Source organism: Neomonachus schauinslandi, chromosome 6, assembly GCF_002201575.2.
Source record: "Neomonachus schauinslandi chromosome 6, ASM220157v2, whole genome shotgun sequence".
Lineage (NCBI taxonomy): Eukaryota > Metazoa > Chordata > Mammalia > Carnivora > Phocidae > Neomonachus > Neomonachus schauinslandi.
In genome coordinates, this window is record NC_058408.1 from 119,943,250 (window position 1) to 119,970,217 (window position 26,968).

Consider the following 26,968-nt stretch of genomic DNA (forward strand, 5'->3'; position numbering starts at 1 on the left):
AATGCTCTTAGAAAAATTCAGGATGTTCTCTAAAGGTACGCCACATGTCACTGAATATTTATCTCAAAAGTTTTTTTTATTGTTTTGTTTCCTCCCAGAAAAGCCATCCTCATAATAGAGGGGGGAAAAAGGCAGACAAGGAAATTTTCAGGATCCACCACAGAATATTAGTAGGGGAAAAACAGACAGAAAAGAATTATCAGAGCAATAGGATGGCAGGAGACCCAAAGATGACGAGCAAATGTGGGCTCCAGGGACTCAGATAAGCAATCTCTCAAGATTGATCTGTTCTGCAGGACCCGGTTAGAAGAACTGTCAGAACGAAGTCATGAAGTGGAAGAACAGCTCACATGTCCCTAATTAGAGAGGAAGTCTGAGGGTTTTCCAAGCATGATTAAAGTTGGAAGTGGATGGGTCCCAAAGCTTGATCACTGAGGCAGTCCTCAGATTAGATACCTAAGCCTCTTGGGGTCAGAGTCTAAGCTGGGGTCAGAACACTCATGTTTATAAACTGGGGGAGCATACAGGAACCAGATGCTTTCATTCTCCACCTTTTCCTGGTGGCCTCCTCATAATCCCTAAGCCTGGCACTCATTTCCTCTCAGAGCAAAGAGATGCATTCTAGAGAGGTCCTAATGCCACAGGGAAATACAATAGGGCTATTTCTGAATTGAAGACATGCTGTTTACATTACTTGAATGAAGAGTGGCAACATGCTGTACTTTCAGGTGGTAGCAAGTAGAGAACCAGACAGACTACCCCTTTCCTGGTACTGACTCTCTGAAGAATATGTAAACTTTATAGCCACATGATGGCATGGTGAGTCTACCTATAGCCTTTCCTAGGATGGGGGTGGGAAGAGGTGGTGAGTGGAAGGAGAACAAGACCTGAAGAACACCGAGAGACTCAAGGCAAACCACCCTTGACTTGCCACTGTCACTGACGAGTGATGGGAGGGAGGGACAAGAAACAATAGGAAGTGTATTATTTAACCCAGAGCAACCAACAATCAGGCAATCTAACTTTGGGTAAGCATCTAGATTTTCCATTGATATTTTCCCATTTTCAGGTATTTTTTAGGCCTATGATTTTTTTTTTTTTCCAACCTGAATTTTAAAAAGGAAGGTTTGTCAAAAAGACCGGAAGGACCAACTTAAATTTAGCCAGGGCAATATTGCTTAAAACAGCTTGCCTTGTTTCTTTAGAAGGGTTCGTGTGTTTCTGTTTGGTAGGATAAGGACTATATTTAGAATAATTTATTAGTGATAATAGTCCCTGTCTAACAATGGGAAGATATCAAAGGGAAAAAGCCTCACAAGATTCAAAGGAATAATTCTTGAGTGATAACATTTTAGTCACTGTAACATGTTAAAGGACAATTTTTGGCCTGGGGTGAGGTGAAAATCCATCTGGACACCTAAAAATCTCACCTGTTGAGTACTGTTCAACCATGTCTAGTCCAGGATCACCCTACATACAGTGCCTTAGATAGTTTTAAGACTTTTCAGAATTCCACGACCACAATACCCTCTAGAAGTAATAAAAATTGCCCTAAAGTATTTAAAAATCAAATCTGAGAATCACTGTGTTGAAGAATATAATTTAGTATCCAATTACTTCTGAGTTAGCATTCTATTAATACATTTCTTGTTTTCTTCTCTTCTGAAATCTCTGACTCTGTAGATGATGACCTGTTTAACACGACAGTGGGATGTTCATTCAGTTTGGCGCGGACGTGTACTTGCCCTGTGCCAGTAACACGTGGATGCTCAATAAATGTTTATTGTTCAAGTGAACTGCATCGTATTCAATTCAAGACTGCCTAGCAGAGTCAAAATGAATTCCTTTAAAAATAGTCTTCTATTCCAAGGCACACATCAGTCCACAAAGCTCAGTGTGTTGCAAAGAAACCCAATTCTATGCACATGGATAAAAGCTGCAGATGTTAATTCTTTTTGTTTAGATTACATGGATTCCAATCTGGAAGGCTTGGATAGAGAGTAAAATGCTAAGATGCTAATATAGATTGCTTAGCCATCTAGAAACTAGCTACACTTATGGGAGGTGTTGGCATGGGGGAACATTTTCACTAGACCAAGTGAAAGTAGATTACTATCTACACAAATGTAAAACAAAATCATTTTAAAACAAAAAGCTTTAGCTCAGCTTAAAAAAAAGAGAGAGAGAGAAAACTTTGAGACTTATAAAAGGTATACTTTCTAGGTAGGGAACACAAAATCCCATTTCTGACTAGACAACTAAATATAATTCTTGTCTAATCCTAGGACTTGCAGCATCTTGTGAATAACAGTAAAAAGGGTGAATAATAAAAAAGGGAATTTAGTTTCTAAACTTTTGTGTCTGTGACTTAAAAACAGACATAAAAAGTTAAAGCCAATTCTGTTATTTTTAGAACTGTGGGACTTTTTGTTTCAGATTTTTTTTTTTTCCGGATCCCCATCTAGAAAAAAAAAGGAGAAGGAATAGAATCTGAAAAATAATTTGTAATTGTAGTTCGCTGAAAAAAAAAAAAAAAAAAAACGAACTAGAATGCTAGCAATGAATGTCCATTCTTTTAGAATACATATGCGATTAAAAGACTATCAAAGGGGATTCTTCTCCCTCTCTCCTCCCAAACATAACACCAGTTAGAAAAAGACAGGAATATTCCATGCCCCCCCCACACTTTTTTTTTTTTTAAACACAAGCAGTTTAGAAACAAAGGGCTACATTTGCCCTCATCTCATAATGCTGTTCACGTTTGTGTTAGCCCTTCCCAGACCCTATTCTCTGACAGCAGATAAAAGGGAGGCATCTCTGCCGCATGCCTTTCTTCCTCTCGGCACAGTTTTCCATTAGAGTGAGAACAAGACCTAAAGATATTTGACTTTCTGAAAAACTGTAAAATTACAAACTTCATAATCACAATTAATGTGTTATGAAGTCCTTCAAAATGGAATTATGAATATATCTTTAGATAGGCCTACAGTTATCTTTTAGGAGTACACTGAAGTTGAGATTTGAACAAATGCATTAGAAATGTTGACGCACATTCAGAACTAAGAAGTCATCAAAGTCAGAGACAATTAGCTGTAATTCTTTTTTATAATTCTTTTATAATTCTTTTTTTCACTACTTGATTTTAATGGTCTCTGCTTTTTCTTTTCTTCTTTAGGTAGAACTGAGTCTGCTTGCTTACAAATAACAGAGAGAACATTGCACTTTTGCAACTACAGGGCAATAGTAACCTTATTTTTTCATCTTACTTTTGAAAAATGAACTTAATTATTTTAAGCACTTTAAAAACTTCATTCTTACAAATAATTTTATCGTATTCTACTGGTAGAACACTGATCCGCAACTGATTAGATTTATCTTTGAATTTAAATATTGAAGTCACTGGGTCAGCATCACTTCAAATGCCCCAGTTAATTATGATTCCGCCCAATCTCAGCCCACAATTATTTCGTCATTGGAAAGGAACTTAAAAAAGAAAAAAATAGGGAAGCTTTTAAAAAGTCATAATAAAGATGTTCAAATACATTAGTCATTTTTCAAAGTGCCTAAGAAAAACAGGAATCTGTTTCACTTGGGAAGAGTTCAGTTTGATTCCCAGCGACACAATTCCTAGCAGTGGTTTGGCTTGTCACTGAGGGGTACACAGCTGCGCTGGACAGATTTCTGATGGGGTGACTTCTTTTTCTGTCACACATAACAATGCTGACTAGCATGAGAATGCACACTGCCAAATGTATTGTTATTATTTTTAAAATATGTGTGGCTGAGAGCACTGAATAGAATTCATCCTTTCAAAATAACAGTTTAATGAAACTGACTCTTATACCTAAGAAAATAAAGCATTTGGGGAGAAAATGTTTAATCCTGAAAGAGTTAGCTCAGTGAAACTTCTTTTTGGAGACTGTGTATAGCTGAGCAGAAATCTAGAAAATATTGAAGACTAAATACATTGGGGATTTTGTTGTTGGTGGTTTTGTTTGTTGTGGTGTTACTATTTCCACTCACCAGCTCGGAGGGGTCGTGGAACTCCCCCAACAAAGATAGTTTTTCTGGGGTCCAAAGGCTGAGAACCATCCATTACAAAGTCACTGTCACTTAGGTTCCATGGTCGAATTTGCACCTGAAAAAAAGTCGTTTACTTGGTCCTTACTTCATTTCCATCAACCCCGAATGAGAATAAGGTGACTAAAGACAAACCCACTGATTTGTGCATTTTACAACATACATAACCCAAACAAAATCCAGTTATTAATTTATGTAATCTGCATTAGGTGCCTTTCAACAGAACTCGGGGAATCTACTTACAGGTACTCTACTCAACACTCTAAGACATATACCATGAAACCTTCAGAAACCACCTGTGGTTTTGAAAAAAGGCAGTCTTTTAGAGACAGACTCGGGGTTTTGAATCAGATCCATTTTAACACATGATAGACAGTTTATAACCTGTCACAGTTCAGCACTTAGATTTTTAAGAGCTCACCTAAAGGAAGGAACAGGAACATTAGGAATATTTTCTAAAAATTATCTATATATCTGGCTTTTAAGTTTTTATCAACCCCTAAAATTGAAACATTTATCTTTCAGAAATATGGTTTAACACAGATCAACACTCATCAGGTTAGCATGGAATTACTAGCCATATCAAAACTGAAGCACATAGCATTATCTATTTTTGATTTATCTGATTTTCCTAAACAAGTTTGGTTAAATAAAGGTGAGCCTAGAAATTGAAGTTACTTTGCAAAGAGTAGAAAAAGAAATCTTTATGGACATACTTCTTTCTATTTGGTAGTATCTCTTCACTCGCACTCTGACTTCCTGCCTACAAAAAATAAGGTATTTCATAGAATCGTAACCTTAAAACATATTCCTCTCAATCCCTAACTCAATCATCAAAAAATAGCTTAAAACAAATCCACAACAAAAGCCCTCCCATACCAAAAGGAGAGCTTCAGTACTGCCTGAGACCAGTCACTCAGCTGGCCAGGTACTCTGGGAAATGAGCTAGGTGTGGAAGCAGAGAAACCACGTCTATCTTTAGGGAACACGCCTCTCCTTTCTCAGTCAGATGACAGGATAAGGAAACAAAACAGCTGAATTTTCATTTCCTTAATATCAACACAATTCTTCATTTCCCCCATTGCTCAAGTGTCAACACTTAATGCAAAAAAGCCCACATAAGATGATTTCTTATGTGGTTTGAATTATACCTAGAAGTACTCTCATTTGAAAGTACTCTAATTCATACTTCAATGAAAGTACTCTCATTGAAATCTATCAATTATGGTGTCAAAACACCTTGAATCAACTCTAGAACTGGCATTGCTCAGTTAGAAACAGTCCACACATTCCTTATGATTGCTACGAAGTTCACCCCCCCACCTAACCTTTTGCCATTTATGTATGACACTGCCTTCAGCAGTTAGTGAGAAGCAGTAAAAATCTCTATTTCTTCCCTAGACCCTGAAAACATGGACCTGTTTGCAATTCTGCTAACATTTATGCATTTGCTCCACCTTTATCATGTGGGGAAAAAAAAAAATCCTTGTTCTTTCCTTGCAACATCTGGTCTGTTTGACTAAATTACCGTTCCCTTGACATTTACCACAAAGGCAGATTCACGAATACCATAAAGCACCATTTTTAAATCCCTTGAGGGCCCACTACAAATTTTTAATTAAAAACATAATTTCTTCATACTGTAAGAACAAAGATCCTAATGTCACCAATAACAAAAAAGTAGGACATATCTTTTTCTACACAGAGCCCTCTTTTCTTCCAGTCTGACCCCTGATAAATTTAAGGCAGCTTCAGGACCTGCCTGGTAAGGCAATTCCAATCACTTAATGATAATGAATTTAATTGCGGGTCACTCTGTTTCACAAATGAAAACAAATCCCTAGTAGTACCCATGGCGTTCTGGTTTCATTTAATCAGAAGTACAGAAAATGCAGCCTTCTATAATAGCTGTAGGTTACTGCTGCTCCAAAGAACTCTGCAGAAGATCTCAAAACCTTCCCGCTGAGAGCTCTCATTACTGCCTCTTCTCCCGCCCACCCTTGCTTCTTTGCATCACACACAACCCATTCCCTTAGCCTATTCTTGTATTGTAGATTAGGTAAAAATACAGGAAGAAGACTCAAAAGACAGTAATTATTAAACCCTATTCACAGAACCTGCATTTCCCAGCTGCCACCAGAAAATAGCTCCTCAGAGCTCCCACCACTACAGAATCAGAGAAATGTCAACATAGGCCAACATCAGCACATTCTACAAGCTAAGCAAAAAGTAATATTGTGGTGCTGTTTGCACTGGGAAGTTCCATTCACACTCTGGTTTCTCTCTGAAATATAAGCCCACTCTCACATAAGGCACGTTCTCCATCTTCTAAGTTTATTCTCAGCCCTCAGGGACTGATATCCATATTTTATCTTTCTGACTTACTCTTTGAGTATATTTTCTGGTCCTTATTTATATATATAGATATTTCTCTACTTTTTAAATACCATGCTTTCTAAGCTGACTCAAATATACTGTAGAAAGGGGTGGAATACAAATAAAAGAACTGCTTTTTGACTGTCTTCGTTTCTTTAATGATTATTTTTGAGAATGGATGAAATAAGAGCTCTGTTCTAATACAATATAAACTTCCCCCAGCAAAACAACCTTTACATATAAAGAGATTGCTGTGTGTATGTATGAAACAAATTTTTCAGTATTGTCAAATAAGCTATACTCTGGGGAGTAAGAGCCCCAACATCCTGAGGGTTGGGAGTATAGGGACTTCATCAGACATGGTGAAAATTCCCTTAAATGAGCCGGACAGTGATTTCAACACCCTTTCCTGGAGAAACCGACCACGTTTGCTGAAAAAGGTCACTCTAGAAAGAGGCACGGCCCATAGCCCTTCAGCCATGCCATGTCCTCATAGCAGGGGTTACGCAAAACCAAATGTCCATAGGGATGGAGAGGTAGCATAAATTTATCAGCCACCCGGACAACAGGTGTTATTAGGCAGGCAATGACACACTGGAGTAAAACATTCCTTTTAAAGGAAGCAGACGCTTTTCAGCTCCAGCAAGTACTTATCGTTTGTGAATATACTGTCAGATTTTTCCATTTTTCAAGAGTAGCTAGAAATTCAGATTTTTATGTGAAACTTCAAGATTTTAAAATGTTGAGAAAGAATTCAAATGTTAAAGCCACTGTACACCTAAACCAAACTAACTGCAGACCAGATCTATCCTGTGGGCCCCAGACTTGTGATCCCTGACTAGAGAGGTTTCCTTACCCCATAGCTCCCAATGGAATGTTGCCTTCCATAAGCACTCATGAGAGAAAAAACAAAAATGGTTTTTCCGTAGTTTCTTTTTTAAGTGTGTATTCCTATGGAAGCTCTGGTGAGGATCGTGAAACCTATTCTTTGGCCGAATTATTTGCTTCTTAATTCTTAAGAATTAATAATCTGAATTATCTGAATTTATAATCTTCTTTGCATAACTGCTTATCTTCAAAGGCAAATCTTTTTAAGGATAAAGGCAAAAACCAAATGTAAAGGTGGTGCTATTAATATATCAATTTATGCCATATAGTGACTCTAAAAGCCTTCAAGAAACCTAAAAGAATGTAACATTAATCATATCAACAGTTAGTAATGAGAGCACTCATTTTACTTTTCAAGGTTTCCCAATGTGTGTTCTCTGAACAGCAGGTCCGTAGGCATGTTCTGCCAGACAAGCAGTGTTTAGGAAAAGTTACAGGCTATCTCTTCCTTCTTGGAGTTTCATGGCACCCATTGGTGTATATTAATCATAGGTTCTAAGAAGTTCTACAGGAAAGAAACCTGTTCAAATGTGCTTTAATCCAGCATTTCCAAATCTTTTTTCATAAAACCTATTAATATCCACACTTTGGATAATACTGCCCTATTATATTTTATTCTTAGTATGTATCAAAATATGGCATAACAAGGTTGAACCAACTGAACAAAATGTAGAAACTTCACTCCAATCAAGGCCTTTTCTCACTTATTTCCTACTATTGCTCTAAAAGGGTTGTTCTGGTAGAAATTAACTTTAAGGGGTTAGGAGTATAGTAAATATAAATAATAGCTGTTCAAAGAATTGAAAGCTTTCTGACTAAATTGCACAAAAGAGACGTTTGATTATTTTGATATCAACGAAGAATAAAATATTTAATTACAGTTCCATGTAAAAACTGAAGCTTCATCCTATTTAAAACTAAGAGTCATTAATGGGGATAAGATCAGGCCAAGTGCTAGGGAAAAAAAATTAGGTAATAGAGTATGGGTCACTTATTTTGACAAGAAGCTATAGGATCATTTTCTAAAAAATAAATTTCATTGAAAATTTGCAAAAGCCTCTAAGTAAAAACTCAATATAAAATGCATTTTTATTGTATCTTTAATAACCGGATAAGAGAAAACACATAGCTTTAATAAGAACAATTTTTTAACATAAACCTTAGGGCTTTAAATCTCCTTACATGACCAAGCCACGCTATGGCTCTAGAATTCTCTGTTTAGACCACTATTTAGAATTTAGACACTTACCTACCAGTAAATAATAGTATCTTGAGCTCATTTTAAATATCTCACCTATATTTCATCCTTGTCTGGTCATCTCCTTAGGTTACAAACATCCAACACATGAATGTCCTACTGCATAGTGCCTTCCTTCTCATCTATTCATCTTAAGACAGCTCCACAAAGCAACCAGACTGTTCAGAGTCAACAGTGCAATCTGGTGGCCAGCTCAGGAAACTACCTGATCAAAACCCCCTTCCTGCTGTTTTCTTTCCCATGAATTTCCCATAAAGCACATGGCCTAGCCTCCCTAACCCCAATTTCCTCTTTTTTTTTTCCGATACCCTTCAAACTCCTACTCAGGAGAAGGTCTCCCATTTTTCTCTCCCTAGTCATACAATCCTTTCAATCTACATGAATCACAAAAGCAATACTGCAGAACCATCAGGACTGCTCTCCCTAGCAAGCAGCAGCATCAGGGCTCTTCTGACGGCCAGGATGAGTCAGCTAAACTTAGGTGACATACAGCTGCAACAGCTCAGCTGTACTGGTAATGAACTCAGGCCCACCCCAGCTGTCAGCAATTCTATTTTAAGCATCACAGACCTCACAGAATGACCGGAGTGCCCCACAGTATCACAAATAAACTAGTTTGTGGTTTGTGAGGCATCTTTATCTCTTCCTTGCTATAAGGGGTTGTTTTATTATTATTAACCACCAAAACTAACAGCCACAACAGCAATAATTGTGGTTTGGATTCTCCAAAGTACATTCATATTTGGTATCTCATTTCAACTTAATTTCTTTTTTTAAAAATTAATTTTTGAAAGATTTTATTTATTTGTCAGAGAGAAAGAGAGAGAGAGAGAGAGCACAAGCAGGGGGAGTAGCAGGCAGAGGGAGAAGCAGGCTCTCTGCTGAGCAAGGAACCTGGTGTGGGATGGAGTCCCTGGGATCATGACCTGAGCTGAAGGCAGATACTTAACCGACTGAGCCACCCAGGCATCCCTCAACCTAATTTCTACCATATAGCTCCCTAACAAAAGGGTCAGCCAATTTCCAGGAGTTTAGATGCTACCTCATCTCAAGTGCTACTCTCCACCCAATGGAGAGGAGGAGATACCCTCCCTGTATCTCCTGGGGGAAGTGGCCAGAGAACAACCTAATAGCTCATCTGTTTCATTGCTCTTGATAAGACTTTTCTACCTGGGTTCCCTGGGGACTCCAGTCAGAATTCCACTGGGTCTCTAAGCAAAAAACTAACTCTCACACTCAAGCTATTCCTCCCATTCCTTAGACAGAAACAGATTACAGGCCCCAGAGAGCTTCATCAAAATAGGCAGGGTTCTTCCTAGACAGGGAGCCAGAAGTAACCCTGGGAAATTCTCTCATGCCCTCCCAGAATGCTCCAGGTCCACCATCAGGGTCAGGAAACGGTCTAGGTACAAAAAGGAAACCCCTGCCATCCGTACCAAGCTGCACAGCCTGCGTGACGTACGGAAACCACAGGCTTTCAGCCCTTCAGCTACTTTTGAACAATTGAAATAGCACTCTGCATACTGTTTTTCATAAGGGCACCCAGTACAAAAACAGAGCATGCATAAACTGTGCCCTGAAAAGGGTGATGCATAGCCTTGCTCTGTGTTTGACTTAGTAAAGCAATTATCAATTAAATGCAATGATTAATACCCGTACTTATAACTGGAAGATTCAAGAGAATACCTTCTCTCTAAAGGCTTTCCTGACTCCCTCAGGAACACCTGACCACTTAGCCTTTGAGCCCCCACCCCACGGCCACTCCTTATAAAATTTTTATCATAGCACCTTTGACTCCTTACTTCACTTAGTATTTACATGTCTATTTCCTTCCACTGGGCTCTAGGGTCCTCTAAGGCTGAGACCATATCTCTGTGTGGGTCCCAATTGCCTGGCAAAGTGCCCAACAGAGTGAGCGCTCTGTGCTCATCAGGGTTCTGGTGAATTAACAAAGGTTTTCCTGAGGGGCAGATGCTGATGCCCCAAGATGTCCAACCACTGCCCTTCTATAGCTTCCAGATCACTCTCTTCACTCCACTGAAAGCCACCTGCCAGGGATATGGAAATATAGTGTGTCTGATCACCAGTGGGTGCCCCAAGGCTTGGCCTAATCAGCGCAAATTTCTGATGCCCCCCCCGGTGACCTACTCAGTGATCAGAATTACCTAGTGCTCATCATTGCTGCTGATACTCCTACATCATTTAGAAAACATAAGCATGATAGATGATTTCCTTTTGAAAGAAAGAAGAAACTAGCACTTTTGAAGACATACACTATACCACTGTGCTAGTCATTTTAAAACACTGTCACACTTAAATTCACCATAACTGCTATGCTATAAACATTATCCCTACTTTAGAGATAAGGAAACTAAGGTTAAGAAGAGTGAAGTCAAGTCAGAACTGAAACCCAGGTTTATCTGACCCAGAGTCTATATACTCTTTCCAATGCAGTGATGTCCTGTGCCTGCAAGACTCCTTGTCCTCCAGGCTACTGGCCACCAGCCATGCTTCCCAAGAGTCACCTGAACAAGTCAAAATGCATTTTGGTTTGTGAATGATTTATTTCTCTCTTCTATCTAAATTTATTCTGCTCCTTCTCAATTAAGAAACGACTGATATATTCTTCTTAAACCTACTAACAAAATTAGCAGTTAGAAAAGCCGAAGAAAATGATTTAGCAATGAATTGGCATTATATTCAGCTATTTTAACTTCCAGGTTCAAAGCCTCAAGCAATTGTGCTCTTGCAGCCAGACAATTTTGTCCAATGTCTACACAAATGTGTACTTTCAGCTCCATGGTATTAGGAGAAGGATGTTGTTACTGGCATGCAGATCACTAAAACTCTTGAGAGTAAGGTACACATAAAAGTTCCAGTTACCTAAGTTTTTCCTGGAAGAAGCCTATTCTTTGAATGAGCTTCATGGAATACTAATTCCACCAAAATCTTCACAAGTATAATCCCCAAACAGGTATATCAAATGCTGGATTAAAAAATATGACACAAATTTATTTACTGCAAGACTTCTCAAAACCTTAATATATCAATTTTTCCCAAATGTTCTGGCTATGGAACCTTTGATTGGAGGAGAAAATGGATATAAAATGCACGAAGTTCTCAACAAATGACATCTATTATTGTTATGAGCAAACCTTTTGTCAATGATGCTCTCAAGAGATCAGTGTCTGATGGGACAGGTGTTCTTCAGAACACACTTTGGAAAACACTAAATATGGTCCCTTAGGGGATGGTATTAGCTATTTTGTCCACTAGAAACTATTTTAGTATATCAGAACTGCAGCATCTTTTAGACCTCCCTAGAGAGGAATAATAGGTCCAAAGACTCAAACACTAAGAAACTCTGGACTCAAATGCAAATTCAGAGAGCGGGGAAAGGAGAAGGATTTATTATGAATAATAGGTACTTCTCTCATTTCAGCGGAGAAATTCCTCCTTTGGAGAAATTCCTATGATAGAAGGTGCCCAAACCACAAATTTAGACCAAAAGGAACAAATAAATAAAGATTAGAAATGCTGAAGATTTCCAAGGAGGGATATGAGAAATCCAATTTGACTGAGCCAAGATAAAATTATAGTTATTGTCTTAGGAGGTAGTAGGTGGAGAATGAAAGAGTTTAAGTAAATATACCACAAACCCAAGGGCTGAGGCCATCAATCAAGTAGCCCTGTAACTCAGCCCCCACTTATTTTCCCAATTTAATTTCCCTCTGCTCCCTTTCATACATTTGTGCTCCATCTAACCAACCTAAATGTTCTCCACTCATTCTGCACAATTTCTCATCTGTGTTTATACTGTTGCCTTTCTCTGCAATGTCCATTTCCCACAGTTCCACAGCTCCACCTCTCCCCTGGTAATCTCCAAACCCTTTTCAACCTTCAAGGCCTAGTTCCAATGACACTTCATCCAAGAAGCTTTCTTTCATCACTCCAGGTATACATAAACCCTCCAAAGCACTTAATCTTATCTTCATTGTATTTGTTATTTTTCCTAATTTGACAAATATTTGAAAAACTTTTATGTGCCAGGCTCTTTAGGTTCATGTATTTATATACTTGTTTTATCTACCCATTATACTATTAACTTTCTGAACACAGGATTTTATATCTAATTCATATAACCAGCTCTAATGTCTTGCCCATAGTTGGCACTCAAACATGGTTTAAAGGAAGAAAGGCACATTATTTTGAAAAGATGGCTGTATGTGGGCTGGAGAGAGCTGTAATAGTAGGTGTGAGTCACTACAGATGCTGTAGAGTGACCAGAGAAGCCTTCAGGAAAGAGATGGCATTTGGGAGGGGTCTTAAAATAAGTGTAGCAATTAGAAATTGAGACAGGAACAGAAATATTTCAGTTGACTGGAATACAGGGTTCAGAAGGAAAGCAGAAAAAAGAAAGGTTGAAAAAACTTGAAGTCAGACTGGGAAGGTCTTCAGTCCCAGGCAAAAGGATCTGGACTGTCCTTGTACCTAAAAAGGAGACTGAAAGTGCTAGACATCCCACTGATATATAAACGGGAGTAGGAAAGACCAGAATTACAGACAGATTGGACAGAATTAAAAATTAAAGAACTTAACCAGCCTCCAACTGGTTTCCAGCTTCCTTGCTCCCAACATTTTTTTTCAATTTTATGTTTTTCAAATTTTGAGTGGATGACCATGTTACCTGAACAATAACCAAACCTCAGCTTTAAATATACAGTTGCCCCTTGAACAACACAGGTTTGAAATGCACAAGTCCACTTATATGCAGATTTTTTTTGATAAATGCAGTATAGTACACTTTTTCTCTTCCTATGATTTTCTTAGTAATGTTCTTTTCTCTAGCTTACTTTATTGTAAGAAATACTGTATACAGTACATATAACATACAATATGTTTAATCAAGTGTATATGTTATTATTAAGGCTTGTGATCAGTAGTACAGTATTGGTAGTTAAGTTTCTGGGGAGTCAAAAGTTATATGTGGATTTTTCAACTACATGGGGGTCAGCGCCCCTAATACCCCCACCCCAGCCCATTGTTCAAGGATCAACTGTATAGCAAAATCAATCTGTCATATTTCAGGATATTTATAAATTGTGATTATGCTATAAATTGTAAGGAGGAGGAAGCAGGAAACTTCTAGGATACTCCTTTCAAGGTGTCTACTATTCCACATCTCTGGCCAAAGTGTTTTAGAAGGTAAGAACCATAAACGTCTCCTTCCACACCTTGCCTTGAAGGTTACTGTTTTCTGGCCCCTGTTTCAGTTAGTCTATGGCAAGTTTCCTGCTCTATCAATTTGCTGCTGTGAACCTTCAGGTTCAGTCTTTTTATATGTTCAAAAAGTGGAGTCACTTTGACAAGAGAGACCACTGTCACAATGTCTGTCCACTTTACTGGAAGCCTGGACAAGAACACAGCTATCCTTTGGGATGCCTAGAACATCTGAGCAACGGAACTGCTCTTGCTGGAGGAGGAAAAAAAAAATCACACATCTAGGAGCTTTACAATAACTCCTGCTCTTGCCAATCTGTTTACCCTTCTTTGGGACCAAGAAGTCAATTGAACAAGTTATAAATACAGTGTCTTCTGCCATCTTTCAGGATCAGACCTATACATAGGGTAGTCTGTGTGGTCATAAATGAAAGGTAATCACTGACTAAAAGTATCTCCCTAATACTATCTGAAATCCACTGATTAGGGATTTGTTTGAGTTAAAAAACAAACATGATCTTAGAAAGGGGAGAGGGGACCTTGCTATCAGGCTCTGTATTAGGAAAACAATCTGATTCACCTAATCCACACAAACGGAATGTGGGTTTGATTGGGGGGGAAGGGAGAAGGGAGAAGGTCAAAGGATAGAAAATCTGTGAGATCATTCTGGAACACTGTATATTTCCAAGGAGAAATCCAAGGAGCATCAGAAAGAACTAAACAGAATGAGGGCACTAGGATCCTGAAAGGTAGCCAAGCTAAGAAGTAGAAAAAGCAAAAAAGAGCCATAGCTCAGAAGGTTTGGTCAATGAGTTCCAAAGGTTGACTTTATCTTGAGTTATTGCCAAGGTCCTCACTTACTCCCAGTAGTTCAACTCAGCTCTCATTTTCTGTGGGAGCATCCAAAATGAGGTGGAATGTACCGAAACTCGGGTGGGGAAGTGTGGCCAAATGAGGTTGGGAGTGATAGATGTGGAGCTGAAGCCAAGAAAGAGAAGGTGTCAAAAATGGAGCCAAAAGAGCTGGAACCCAAAATGGGATCCAGTTCATCAGAATTACAGGTATTTGGGGAATTTTCTGTTTCCCATCCTAAGTTTTATTTAAATTGTTTATGCTGGAAATTCTGAGTATGCCTGGGTTAAAGAAATACGTGATCAGCAGCCACCATTCAGAATTCATCAAGCTCCAATAAAACCGCTTCACTTGAGTTCAGAAAATGAAAACTGCAATAAGGCAGAAATTTGTAGAAACACAAACAGTGGAAGTTAGTTTCCCCATAAACATTACCAAAACAGATAATTACACTAGTTAGTTTCAAAAGTCCTTCAAGCCCAAGGTAATACATGTATTTGGAGGGAAAACAATCAACATACCACGGCCATCTGCAACCACCACTGCTCATTCCCTTCTCAAGAGATGTCCAGTCCTGGTGACGGCTTGCCCTGACAAGGCATAATATCCTCCTTCCACAGAGCCAGTGACATGACCCTTCCAAGGTACACAAGCCCATCTGCTCATCTCCACTCTCCTCCCCTCAATTCAACTGCTTCTTAATCTACTTTGGGCATAACTACCTTCAAGTGGACCTCTACCCCTCTGCCTTTTTTATGTATAAAAATATTTCAATCCTCTCCTACAGGGACAGAGGCTCTCTGGAGGTTGACCATTTACCTTTCAGACATCAGACCCTGCCGAACTGGGATCAGTCTTTCTAATCTCACACTATTCCAGAGAGATTTAGAGAAGTTACTTCAGCGTTCTCATTACTTATTCAGATGAAACACTGCATACTCCCATTCTAGTCACAAAGCACAGCCTCTCCACACTGTTTAAATTAAGATCAAAGTTAACAAAGGTTCCCTACCTTTTTCCCGACCTGTATAGCTACCTATCCAAGTCCGCTAACTGCTAAAAAAATTTGGTAATGGCCCCAGAATTTGAAAAATACAGTGGCACTGTCACACTTGCTAAAATCCTTGTTTCTTCTGCATCAATTATTCTATGATTCAATATCCCCATTCTTTAGTAATTCCTTCTGCTTTCCGTCCTGCAGTCTTCCCCTTATAGGTGGACAAGTCCCAGCATCATTCTTTTGCAACCAACTGTAAACCCTGTTCTAGATGTCACCATTCTTTTCAGCAGACCTTACCATGTAGATAAGCTCTAAATTTGCTCTCCTAACTATAGCACTATTTGGGACTAATAGCATCATCCAGTTATACTTGTACAAGTCCCAAATGCTTTCACATTCATTTTCCTCTTACCTGAGCTGCTCAACATCCAGAGAGAAACCATATGCCTGTCATTTTATAGATAAGGAAACCAAAATTCTGCAAGTATTGGGTGACTCATTCTGAGCCAAGCAGATAATTTAAATGAGCTAGAGTCAAGACTTCTACTTCTGACCCCAACTCTTTCCCCAGGCACATTTCTGAGAATAAACCTAACTGCCAAGCAAGCCCCACATGTCTGGTGTAAGTCTGACAGGACATGCTGTAGGCCCCGTGAGAGATACCTGCGTTGGTCCCTTGGTCTGTATCACTGTTTTTACCCTATTTCCCACTCCTAGCACCAAGTCTTGATACACAAACTCACCCCCCCCCTAATTTTCCTCCATCCTACTTCTACCATATTAACCAATTTCTTTTTTTACTGTTGTTCTGAATATAGTCTTGTCCCTTCTCCACTGATAACGCCTCTGTCAGGAGAAAGGAAGCAGTCTTCTTCTCTTACCCAACAACTTACTCACACCCTTTGGCTCAGAAACCACAAACTCTTAACACAAACGCTGTATAAGTGTACATTTATTTATGGTTTTGGGTCCATGTTCTCTGTCCTTGCCTTCTCCTGCCCTGTTCGAAGCTATCCATTTGAGAGTGTAAGCTCCTGGCCCAGAAGGCTCTAGTTAGTCCGTTGTGGGCACCACCCAGCACAATGCCTTGCATTCACAGGAGCATAAACATTGCCAATTACCATCTTTTTAAAAAAAATAATAAATTATTCCTGTCCTTGATCTGAAATAATGACAGAAATCAGTTGCCAAAACCACTAAGAGCATTGTTTACTTCAATTCAGAGTTACTGAATAGGAATTAGCTTAAAAGAGCTGTAAAGTGAAAGACAAGGACACATTTGTTTACACGCAGTCCCAAAGGTATAAAACGAAATACAGAGTAATTTGTTATTAGTTTCTCATCCACAACAGTCCAGCTCTACTGCATAGCAAGGTCACCCTGGGTAAGAGGATCCTAGTTACCAGCATTCCCATTACAGAAAGGAGGTGATCAGCTATTCCAAATGCATATGTGCTCTAGAAAAGCACCAGCTGGCTGCATTTCACTTACCGGTTTATCCTTGATGGTGGGGCTTGACACGCACAGGTACAGCTTCCCGTCTTCTTCCAGGCAGGCATCTATCAATGCTTGCACTGAGCTCTCCTCCTGGAACAGCAGAAAGGCATAGCCTTGGGAGAACAAAAACAAAAGGAGGGAGAGAGAAATCAGTACATTAAACTCAAAGTACCAAATAAAAATTTACCTGTTGTTTCCCTTTGGCAAATTCTTACTAAAATCTAAGAGCTTGAAATGGGACACAGGGAAGTAATAGTCACTGAGACACTTCATATGCCAAGCACTGGGTTAGGTACTCGTAGACATAATCTTGCTTAATTCTCGTAATTACTCAGGGGAGCAAGTTCAGAACTTCTCTATGGAATTTCCGTGAAATACAAGCATACCTCATTTTATTGTCCTTCACTTTATTGTGCTTTGCAGATACTGCGTTTTTTACAAATTGAAAGCCTGTGGCAACCCTACATCAAGTAAATCTATTGGAGCCATTTTTCGAATAGCATTTGCTTACTTTGTGTCACATTTTGGCAATTCTCACAATATTTTTAACTTTTTCATCATTATTATTATATTTGTCACGGTGATCTGTGATCAGGAATCTCTGAGATTACTATTGTGATTGTTCTGGGGAACCATGAACCGGGCCCACATAAGCAAGTGAACTTCATAGATATTGTGTGTGTTGACTGCTCCACAGGCCAGCCATTCCACTGTCTCTCTCCCTCTCCGTGGGCCTCCCTATTTCCTGAGACACAACAATATTGAAAATAGGCCAATTAATAACCCTACAATGCCCTCTAAGTGTTCAAGTAAAAGGAGGAGTCGCACGTCTCTGACTTTAAGTCAACAGCTAGAAATGATTAAGCATAGTGCAGAAGACATGTTGAAAGCTGAGAGAGGCTGAAGGCTGGGCCTCTTGAGCCAGTTAGTCAAGTTGCAAATGCAAAAGAAAAGTTCTTGAAGGAAATTAAAAGTGCGACTCCAGGGAACACATGAATGATAAGAAAGCAAAACAGCTTTATGGCTGGTAAGAAAAAAGTTCTAGTGGTCTAGAGAGATCAAACCAGCCACAACATTCCCTTCAACCAAAGCCTTTTCCAGAGCAAGGCCCTAACTCTCTGCAATTCTATGAAGGCTGAGAGAGATGAGGAAGCTGAAGAAGAAAAGCTGGAAGCTAGCAGAGGTTGATTCATGATGTTTAAAGAAAGAAGCCATCTCCATGACATAAAAGTGCAAGGTAAAGCAGCAAGTGCTGATGTAGAAGCTGCAGCAGGTTATCAAGAAGATCTTGCTAAGGTAATTAATGAAGATGCCCCCAGTAAACAGCAGTTTTTTCAATGTAGATGAAACAGCCTTCTATTGGAAGAAGATGCCAGCTAGGACTTTTACAGCTAAAGAGGAGAGGTCAACGGCAACCTTCAAAGCTTCCAAGGACAACCTCACTCTCTTATTAGGCATTAATACAGCTGGTGACTTTATGTTGAATCCAATGCTCATTGACCATTCTGAAAATCCTACAGCCCTTAAGAATTATGATAGATTTACTTTGCCTATGCTCTATAAATGGAACCATAAAGCCTGGATGAAAGCACATCTGTTTACAAGATAGTTTATGGGATATTTTAGGCCCACTGTTGACCCTGCTCAGAAAAATAGATTCCTTTCAAAATATTACTGCTCACTGACAATGTACTAGGTCACCCAAGAACACTGATGGAGATGTACAATGAAATGAATGTTGTTTTCATGCCTGCTAACACTATGTCCATTCTGCAGCCCATGGATTTCAAGTTTTATTATTATTTTTTTAAGTTTATTTACTTATTTTAGTAGAGATCTCACACCCCGAGATCAAGAGTCGCATGTGCCTCCAACTGAAACAGCCAGGCGCCCCCCAGTCTTATTATTTAAGAAATATATTTCATAAGACTATAGCTGCCAGAGAGTCCTCTGATGGATCTGGGCAGAGTAAACTGAAAACCTTTTGGAAAAGAGCTACCATTCTAGATGTCATTAAGAACAATCATGATCACGGGAAGAGGTCAAATTATCACCATGACAGGAGTTTGGAAGAAGCTGATTCTAACTTAAGGAGAACTTTGAGGGGTTCAAGACTTAAGTGGAGGAAGTAACTGCAGATATGGCAGAAATAGCAAGAGATCTAGAATAAGTATATGGAAGATGAAGATGTAACTGAATGGCTGTAATCTCAGCCAGTTTTAATGATAAAACTTTAACAGATGAGGAGTTGTTTCTCATGGATGAGCAAAGAAAACGGTTTCTTGAGATGCAATCTATTCCCAGTGAAGATGCTATGAAGACTGCTGAAATGATAACAAAAGATTTAGAATATTATATAAACTTAGCTGATAAAGCAGAGGCAGAGTTTGAAAGGATTGACCCCAATTTTGAAAGAAGTTCTACTGTGGGTAAAATGCTATCAAACAGCATTGTATGCTCCAGAGAAATGATGTGGCAAAGTTAAATGCTGTCTTACTTTAAGAAATTACCACATCCATCCCAACCTTTAACAATCCCCACCGTGATGTGTCAGCAGCCATGAACACTGAGACAAGATTCTCCCCAACAAAAAGATTACAACTCACTGAAAGCTCAGGTAGTGGTTCCATATTTTAACAAAAAGGTAATTTTTAATTAAGGTATATACAGTTTTTTAGATATAATGCTATTGCACATTTAACAGACTACAGTATAGTGTAAACATAACTTTTACATGCACTGGGAAACTAAAAAATTTATTTGATTCACTTTATTGAAATATTTGCTTTATTGGGGTGGTCTACAACTGAACCCACAATATCTCCATGGTATGCCTGTAGATTTGGTCATCAAGAGAGCAGGCAGATTCATCACTGGCCTGAGCCACAACAACTAGCCAAAAAACAAGCATCATCTGCCCCCCAACTTCCATCAAGCTTTAGGCTTGACACATGCTACAACATGGATGCACCTTGAAAATATTATTCTAAGTGAAAGAAGCCAGGCACAAATATTGTATGATTTCATTTATGTAAAATGCCCAGAATAGGCAAGTCTATAGAGACAAAAAATATATTAGTGGTTGCCCAGGGTTAAGGACTGGAGGGAATAGGTACAGGGTTTCTTTTGAGGATGATGAATATTTTCTAAGATTGACTGTGGTGATGTCAGTGGCGTAACTCCACGAACATACTGAAAACCACTGAATTTTATACTTCAAATGGGTAAACTGTATGGTATGTGAATTATATCCCAAGAAAAGTTGTCTAAAAAAAAAAAAGCCCAATAATAGCCTAGCCTAATGTTACTTCTGATGATGATGTCTGCTTTCTCCAAGGATACTCTCCTCTCTCATGGAAGAGTACACAACTGATAAACATGGATACTAGCTGCAGAATTTCCATAGAGACATCCAGCTTTGCTCACTTCGATTCAGTAAGATTTACTGAGCAACTGTTATAAGTGGGACACAACCTGTGGATTATGAGAAAACTGAGATGGAGGAGAGTATGTTCCTATTGTCAAGAGACTTATGTGGTAGAAGAAACAGACATTTAGACAATTAACTATTTGTTACAAAACTGAAGGAGATACAAGGGGACAAAAAGTGTGTTGGTAGCCCAGAGGAGCAAGGGCTCTGACTTGAGAGAATCAGCAAAGACTTCAAACAGGTCAGCAGATGTTCAAGGGACCAATTCTGGCATCTGCTGCCATATCAGCATTCCTGTATGGCAGCTGGGCAAAGGCCTATCATGAGCTAGTCTAAGTTTGACTAGTCAACTATTCAACCCTTCTGCAACCCCTCTAGCTTTGCTCAGCTTCTCAGCTGTCACCTCCACTCCCAGTCCTCAAAAAAAACCCATCACCAATATGGTTCTATCCTGGTACACTGCATGCCAGAAAGGTGTAAATGGTGAAGAAGAATAAGAACCTCCATATTTCAGAAGATTCTCGCACATCAAACAAAGATGTTAATCAACTGGCCTAGAAGCAAAGCTCTTGGAGTCCTGGGTAGCACATAATGACAGTAGGAGTAGATAATGAATAATGGGTACTTTTTTAAAAAGATTTTATTTATTTATTTGACAGAGAGAGACACAGAGGGAGAGGGAACAGAAGCAGGGGGAGTGGGAGAGGGAGAAGCAGGGCTCCCTCAAAGCAGGGAGCCCAATGCAGGGCTCGATCCCAGGACCCTGGGATCATGACCTGAGCCGAAGGCAGACCCTTAACGACTGAGCCACCCAGGTGCCCCTGGGTACTTTTTAAAAAAATACTTTTTCTCAACTTTTTGTCTAGTATACACAGCATCCAAGCAAAACAGTAGAAGAAAGGTTAACCACTACCATCCAAACAAATACAGCAGGAAAAAGATCAACTATTACCTGACACAAGAGTGGCCAATTCAATAGGCAGAAGTCAACGTACAGGGGATAGCACCAAGCCCAAAGGAGTGGGTATATAGATACAACAGGGAGGCTGCCTACATGGGAGGACCCAGAGCTGTTTTCTGGGCTCTCCTCCTAAGCTAGCTGGGTCAAAAGATTCAGCAGGTGGCTAGGCAAGAAAAATAAAACCTAACTGCAAAACTAGAAAAAATAACATTTCTTCATATCCTTTCTCTATTGGAAACAGTATTAAACAATCACCAAGCCCCAAGGAATCTATTAAAAATTCAGTGTTTTCATTAAACGTGAGAACATTAATTCCACTTGCCAAAGTGAATACTAGAGATGAGTGAGGTTAAAAAATGCAAATTACAAAGAGGAGGTTTCAGCATGTCCTCTCAAACCTCCTGCCTCACCACGTTAAACCCTGGTAGAGATGGCCCACAAAGGTCCTAAGAGACACACTGGATATCTTGTTCTTGGAGAGGACCCCATCTGTGTACATTATGCACAGGCCCATCAAAAAGGCCTGGGGAGGGGTGTCTGGGTGTCTCAGTCAGTTGATTGTCCGACTCTTGATCTTGGCTGGAGTCCTGATCTCAGGGTCATGAGTTTAGGCCCCGTGTTGGGCTCCATGCTGCCATGGAGCCTACTTTAAAAAAAAAAAAAAAAGGCCTGGGAATGAGGTATGCTTACTGAAATGGGGCTTTCTCTAGCTCCTTGCCACCAGAAGGCCACCAGAAGGCCACCAGGCTGACTACATTTTTCTGGCACGTTGCTGCCCACCCTCTAGAATCTTCCACATCAATTCCTGCACTGAGCTCAATTTGTGCATCAGAAGAGAGGGAGAGTATCTCCCCATAGCAGCTGAGTAGCTAACACAAAAGCATGTAGATCTTCAATCAGGCCTCTCACACAGCCATAATGTTAACATTAGGAGTAGACAGAGTAAAAACAATGGGGAGTCAGAAGTAAAAGCTTGCTACAAATACTATTATCAAGAAAAATATCTACGAACCACTTCTCCTTTCCCAAGGAATGGCTCATAATACTTTACCAATTTCTTCAGGATAACTCTTTTACAGCAAATAATCTTTTATAATAAATCATCTCTACTCCCTGATCAGCAAGCTGCCACTCTCAGTAATGACAATATTCTCTTAGCATTACAGATAAGGGGCGTGACTCCAGTTCAACAATTTCCTTCAACCCTACTTCGTACCTCAGGACTTCCAACCAAAACAAAATTCACCAGAGACACCCAAAATCACTCATGAACACAACTTTATTGTACCTTCACCTACTAAAAACACCTTCTGACACCTCAAGGTCAACCAAACCCAGATGATAACAGAAATCAGAGTATCTAAAAACAAATCAGGAGGGAAGAATCCTTCAAATATATTTCCCTTTTGATCTTTAGAAATTTAAGGTCAAAGTAAACAAAGTAGAAAAAGATTCCTTCTAGAATAACAAGGTCAATGTGAGATAAAAATTAAATCGATTATTTACTAAAAGGCAAATTCCACATGGTACTATGAAAAGAGTTCTGGACTAGGAGTCAGAAGGTCTAGATTTAGATCCAAGTTCTAACATTTACTAGCTGTGCGTAATAATAGCTAACATTTACTGAGCATCTATCTACTATGTACCAGGCACCATTCTAAGTTCATTCATTCATCATCACACACACCCTGTGAAGTAGGCACTACTTTTAGTTGTTTCACAGTTAAAGAAATTGCACAGAGTGATTAAGCAACTTGCTCAAGGTAACCTAACAAGTGGTGGAGCCATGAATTTGAATATTAACTTAAAGTTTCTGAGTCTTGGCTCTTTTCTCTGTAAATGAAAAAAAAAAAAAGTATTTGTCCTGATTAACTTACAGAGAGGTAGGTTATGAAATAGTACATGTAAGGGTGCTCTGTAAACTAGGTATTGTGCAAGTGTCAATTTTTCTTTCTGCATTTTCTGTGATATTTCTGCATATTTGTGTGATATATAAAATTGAGTTTTGCATACAGTCTCACAAAAGTTGGAGTTCAAATTAATGATATGCACTGCCTATGTGCATTTTCAAGTGTTTGGTGAATAAAGGGCAGTAATCTAGATACTAAAGATAAACCTTAAAGGTATTTGAATAATAGGCTGAATATTACTGTAAACAAATAATAAAGTGACTGAATATTTTGTTTTCATACATAATTAGCCATGTCCACCAGGAGAGAAAATGATCAGATGTGATATTATTTGCTGATTCTAATACATTCTTTAAATAAAAGCCTATTATTGGGGTACCTGGGTGGCTCAGTCGGTTGAACATCTGGCTCTTGATTTCAGCTCAGGTTATGATTTCAAGATGGTGGCATTGAGCCCTGTGTTGGGCTCCACGCTTAGCGGGGAGTCTGCTTGGGACTCTACCCCTCCCCCGACTCGTGCATGGGCTTTCTCGCTCTCTCTCAAATAAATAAATCTTAAAAACAAAACAAAACAAAACAAATAAAAGCCTATTATACTTACAAATACAGCTCCTCAAACTGTCACTATGATGGCAGGTTCTTCTATTAGTTTGAAAGGTATATAAAAAAGCTTGACCAAAAAATTATAAGCTCCCTCTGTTCTTCCTTGCCCTCTGAGCCAGTAAGAGACAAGAGTATCATAAAACTCAAGTTTCAGAGATGGTGATTTTGTTTCCCACATACCTGAGGAGTGTGAGGGGGTTTCAGGATGTGGTGAGCTATGGGAGGCCCTCAACTCAGAGCCAGTCTGTGCATGGAACTATGGGCTCTGGGGGAAGCAACAGGAGCTCTTAACACTATCACCATCATGACTCTGGGTTGGGCAGAATGGATGGCAGGAAATTGCTTGCTTTCCCACTGGTGCCAAACAGGTTGGGTGAGAAAGGGGAAAACAGTGAGGGAATTTTAGACAGGCCTGGACTGACCACACTTCTTTGGGGTAAAGAGGAACAGGAAGGTATGGGTTGCAGGGACTTACTTGGGATGATTCCATTTTATTTGGCCAGGATTTTACAGGCTAAATTTAATTAATAGATTTTTTTTTCTCTTAATGCCTGAGAACACATTAAAGTACAACAATTTCCAAAGTGTTCTTGGCTACTTGTCAAAAACGATGCTTCCTGAGCTCTTAAATACCTAATTTTTCATGTTAGAATTTTTTTTATACTTAATCCCTAGTATAAATAACATCACCACCAATTTCACCACCACAAACACCAGTTACGAAGTGCTTACAGTGTGCCAGGCACTTTGCTAACAATAAACACTTTACGTCTCTAAGCTCTTTTCATCCTCACAGTAATTCTGTGAGGTAAATACACGTTTTTGTTCTCATTTTACAGATGAGGAAACTGAAACTCCAAGGGGTTAAGGGACACTTCAGATTAAAACCCAGGTCAGCTTACAGAGCCCTCATCCTTTATCCATTCACTTATACTGTCTTGCCTAAAAATGATGAGGCAAAAATTTCATTATCATTAGCAAATGAGGACTGGTGTGTTTATTATTTATGGTTACTTTTGTGACAGTGATCATTTCACAGTGTTTTAAGTAGCAGAAAGTGGTCACCTGTGCTTTAGTGCTACAATTTAAGGCCTATGCAGATATATTTGCTCTGAAGCTCACAGAACTATATTACGAAGAATGAAAATGATGAATTTCAAAATCATCAGGAGAAGTTTAGATTTAGCTTTATTTAGGTCAATCAAATTGTCATATTTAGTAAAGATGCCTATTGGCTTTCAATTTATTTCTAAGTTACGTATATGTATTTATTTTTAAAGATTTAATTAATTAATTAATTAGAGAGAGACAGAGTGAGCAGGAGGGAAAGGGAGAGAAATCTGAAACAGACATGGGGCTCAATCCCACTACCGCAAGATCATGACCTGAGCCTAAACCAAGAGTTGGACGCTCAACCGACTGAGCCACCTAGGCGCCCCATAAGTTACGTATTTAGAATAAAGGTACTTGAGGGAGTGAAAAAGCAGATATCTCACTAAATTAAGATTTTAATAAAATGAATATCATCATCACAGTAATAGTCGACTTAAGCAAGAATCATCAATGGATTCTAAAACCACTGGGTGAATTTGGGAAGGGGATACAAGATATTTAACATACTCCTAAAATATCACTTCACGGATTAATCATTATTCGCCAAGGGAGAGAGGCACTTTTAAAATGGAGGAATCCGGCAGACAACACCTCAACCAAATGATAAAAATCAACATCACCAACATCAGGGCAAACTGACTTAATGTGCTCCTGTACTATGTCCTTCTCAATGCAGCATATCATCTACATACTATTTCTGCTAACAGTGTTTTACTTGAATTTCATTATAAGGAAATAAACAGATAATTCCACATTAAGTGATATTCTATAAAACATCTGACATGGACCCGTCAAATGATACAAAAGATAAAAAGCCTAGGAAACTGTCTAAATTCAAGGACAGTAGAGAGATATGACAACTAAATTAAGTCTATATTTCGGTGTTAAGGCTACATGTTTGGATCTTGGATTAAAAAAAAACAGCTCTAAAGGACATTACTAGAACAATCTGGGTATTTCTTGTTCACAGGAGACATATGCAGAAGCACTTAGGAGTGAGGGGTCTTGATGTCTACAACTTACTCTCAAATGATAACCATACACACACAGAAAAAAAGAAAAGCAAATGTGGCAAAATGCTGACAACTGGTGAATCTAGAAAAAGGCTATATAGGTGTTTGTTGCATTTATTTATTTTTTTAAGATTTATTTATTTATTTATTTGATAGAGAGAGACACAGCGAGAGAGGGAACACAAGCAGGGGGAGTGGGAGAGGGAGAAGCAGGCTTCCCGCAGAGCAGGGAGCCCGATGCAGGGCTCCATCCCAGGACCCTGGGATCATGACCTGAGCCGAAGGCAGATGCTAAACGACTGAGCCACCCAGGCGTCCCTTGTTGTATTTATTCTTAAAGCTTTATTGTAGGTTTGAATTTTTTGTTTGTTTCAAATTTTTGTTTAAATTCTAGTCAACATGTAGCGTAATATTGGTTTCAGGAGTATAATTTAGTGATTCATCACTTACATATAATACACAGTGCTCATCACAAGTGCGCTCCTTAATGCCCATCACCCATTTAGCCCAGCCCCCCACACTCCTGCCCTCCATCAACCCTCAGTGTGTTCTCTATCATTTAAGTGTCTTTTATGGTTTGTTTCCCCCCTCTCTTTTTTTTCCCTCCCAATATACTCATCTGTTTTGTTTCTTAAATTCCACATATGAGTGAAATCACATGGCATTTGCCTTTGTCTGACTTATTTTGCTTAGCATAATATACTCTAGCTGCACCCATATTGCCACAAATGGTAAGAGTTCATTCTTTTTGACGGCTGAGTAATATT

The 26,968-nt window shown here is 39.1% G+C and overlaps 1 protein-coding gene across 3 annotated transcripts in view; it reads right to left on the reverse strand.

Annotated features, from left to right (window-relative positions):
- Positions 1–26,968, reverse strand: part of CPEB3 (cytoplasmic polyadenylation element binding protein 3) — a 150,860-nt gene that overhangs the window by 26,409 nt on the left and 97,483 nt on the right. For all 3 annotated transcript variants that reach the window (XM_044916548.1, XM_021699787.1, XM_021699786.1), the window contains 2 exons: positions 17,166–17,284; positions 4,024–4,138 (listed from right to left, as the gene is read on the reverse strand). In XM_044916548.1, the coding sequence (XP_044772483.1) occupies positions 4,024–4,138; positions 17,166–17,284 (234 nt within the window). The remainder of the gene's footprint in view (positions 1–4,023; positions 4,139–17,165; positions 17,285–26,968) is intronic.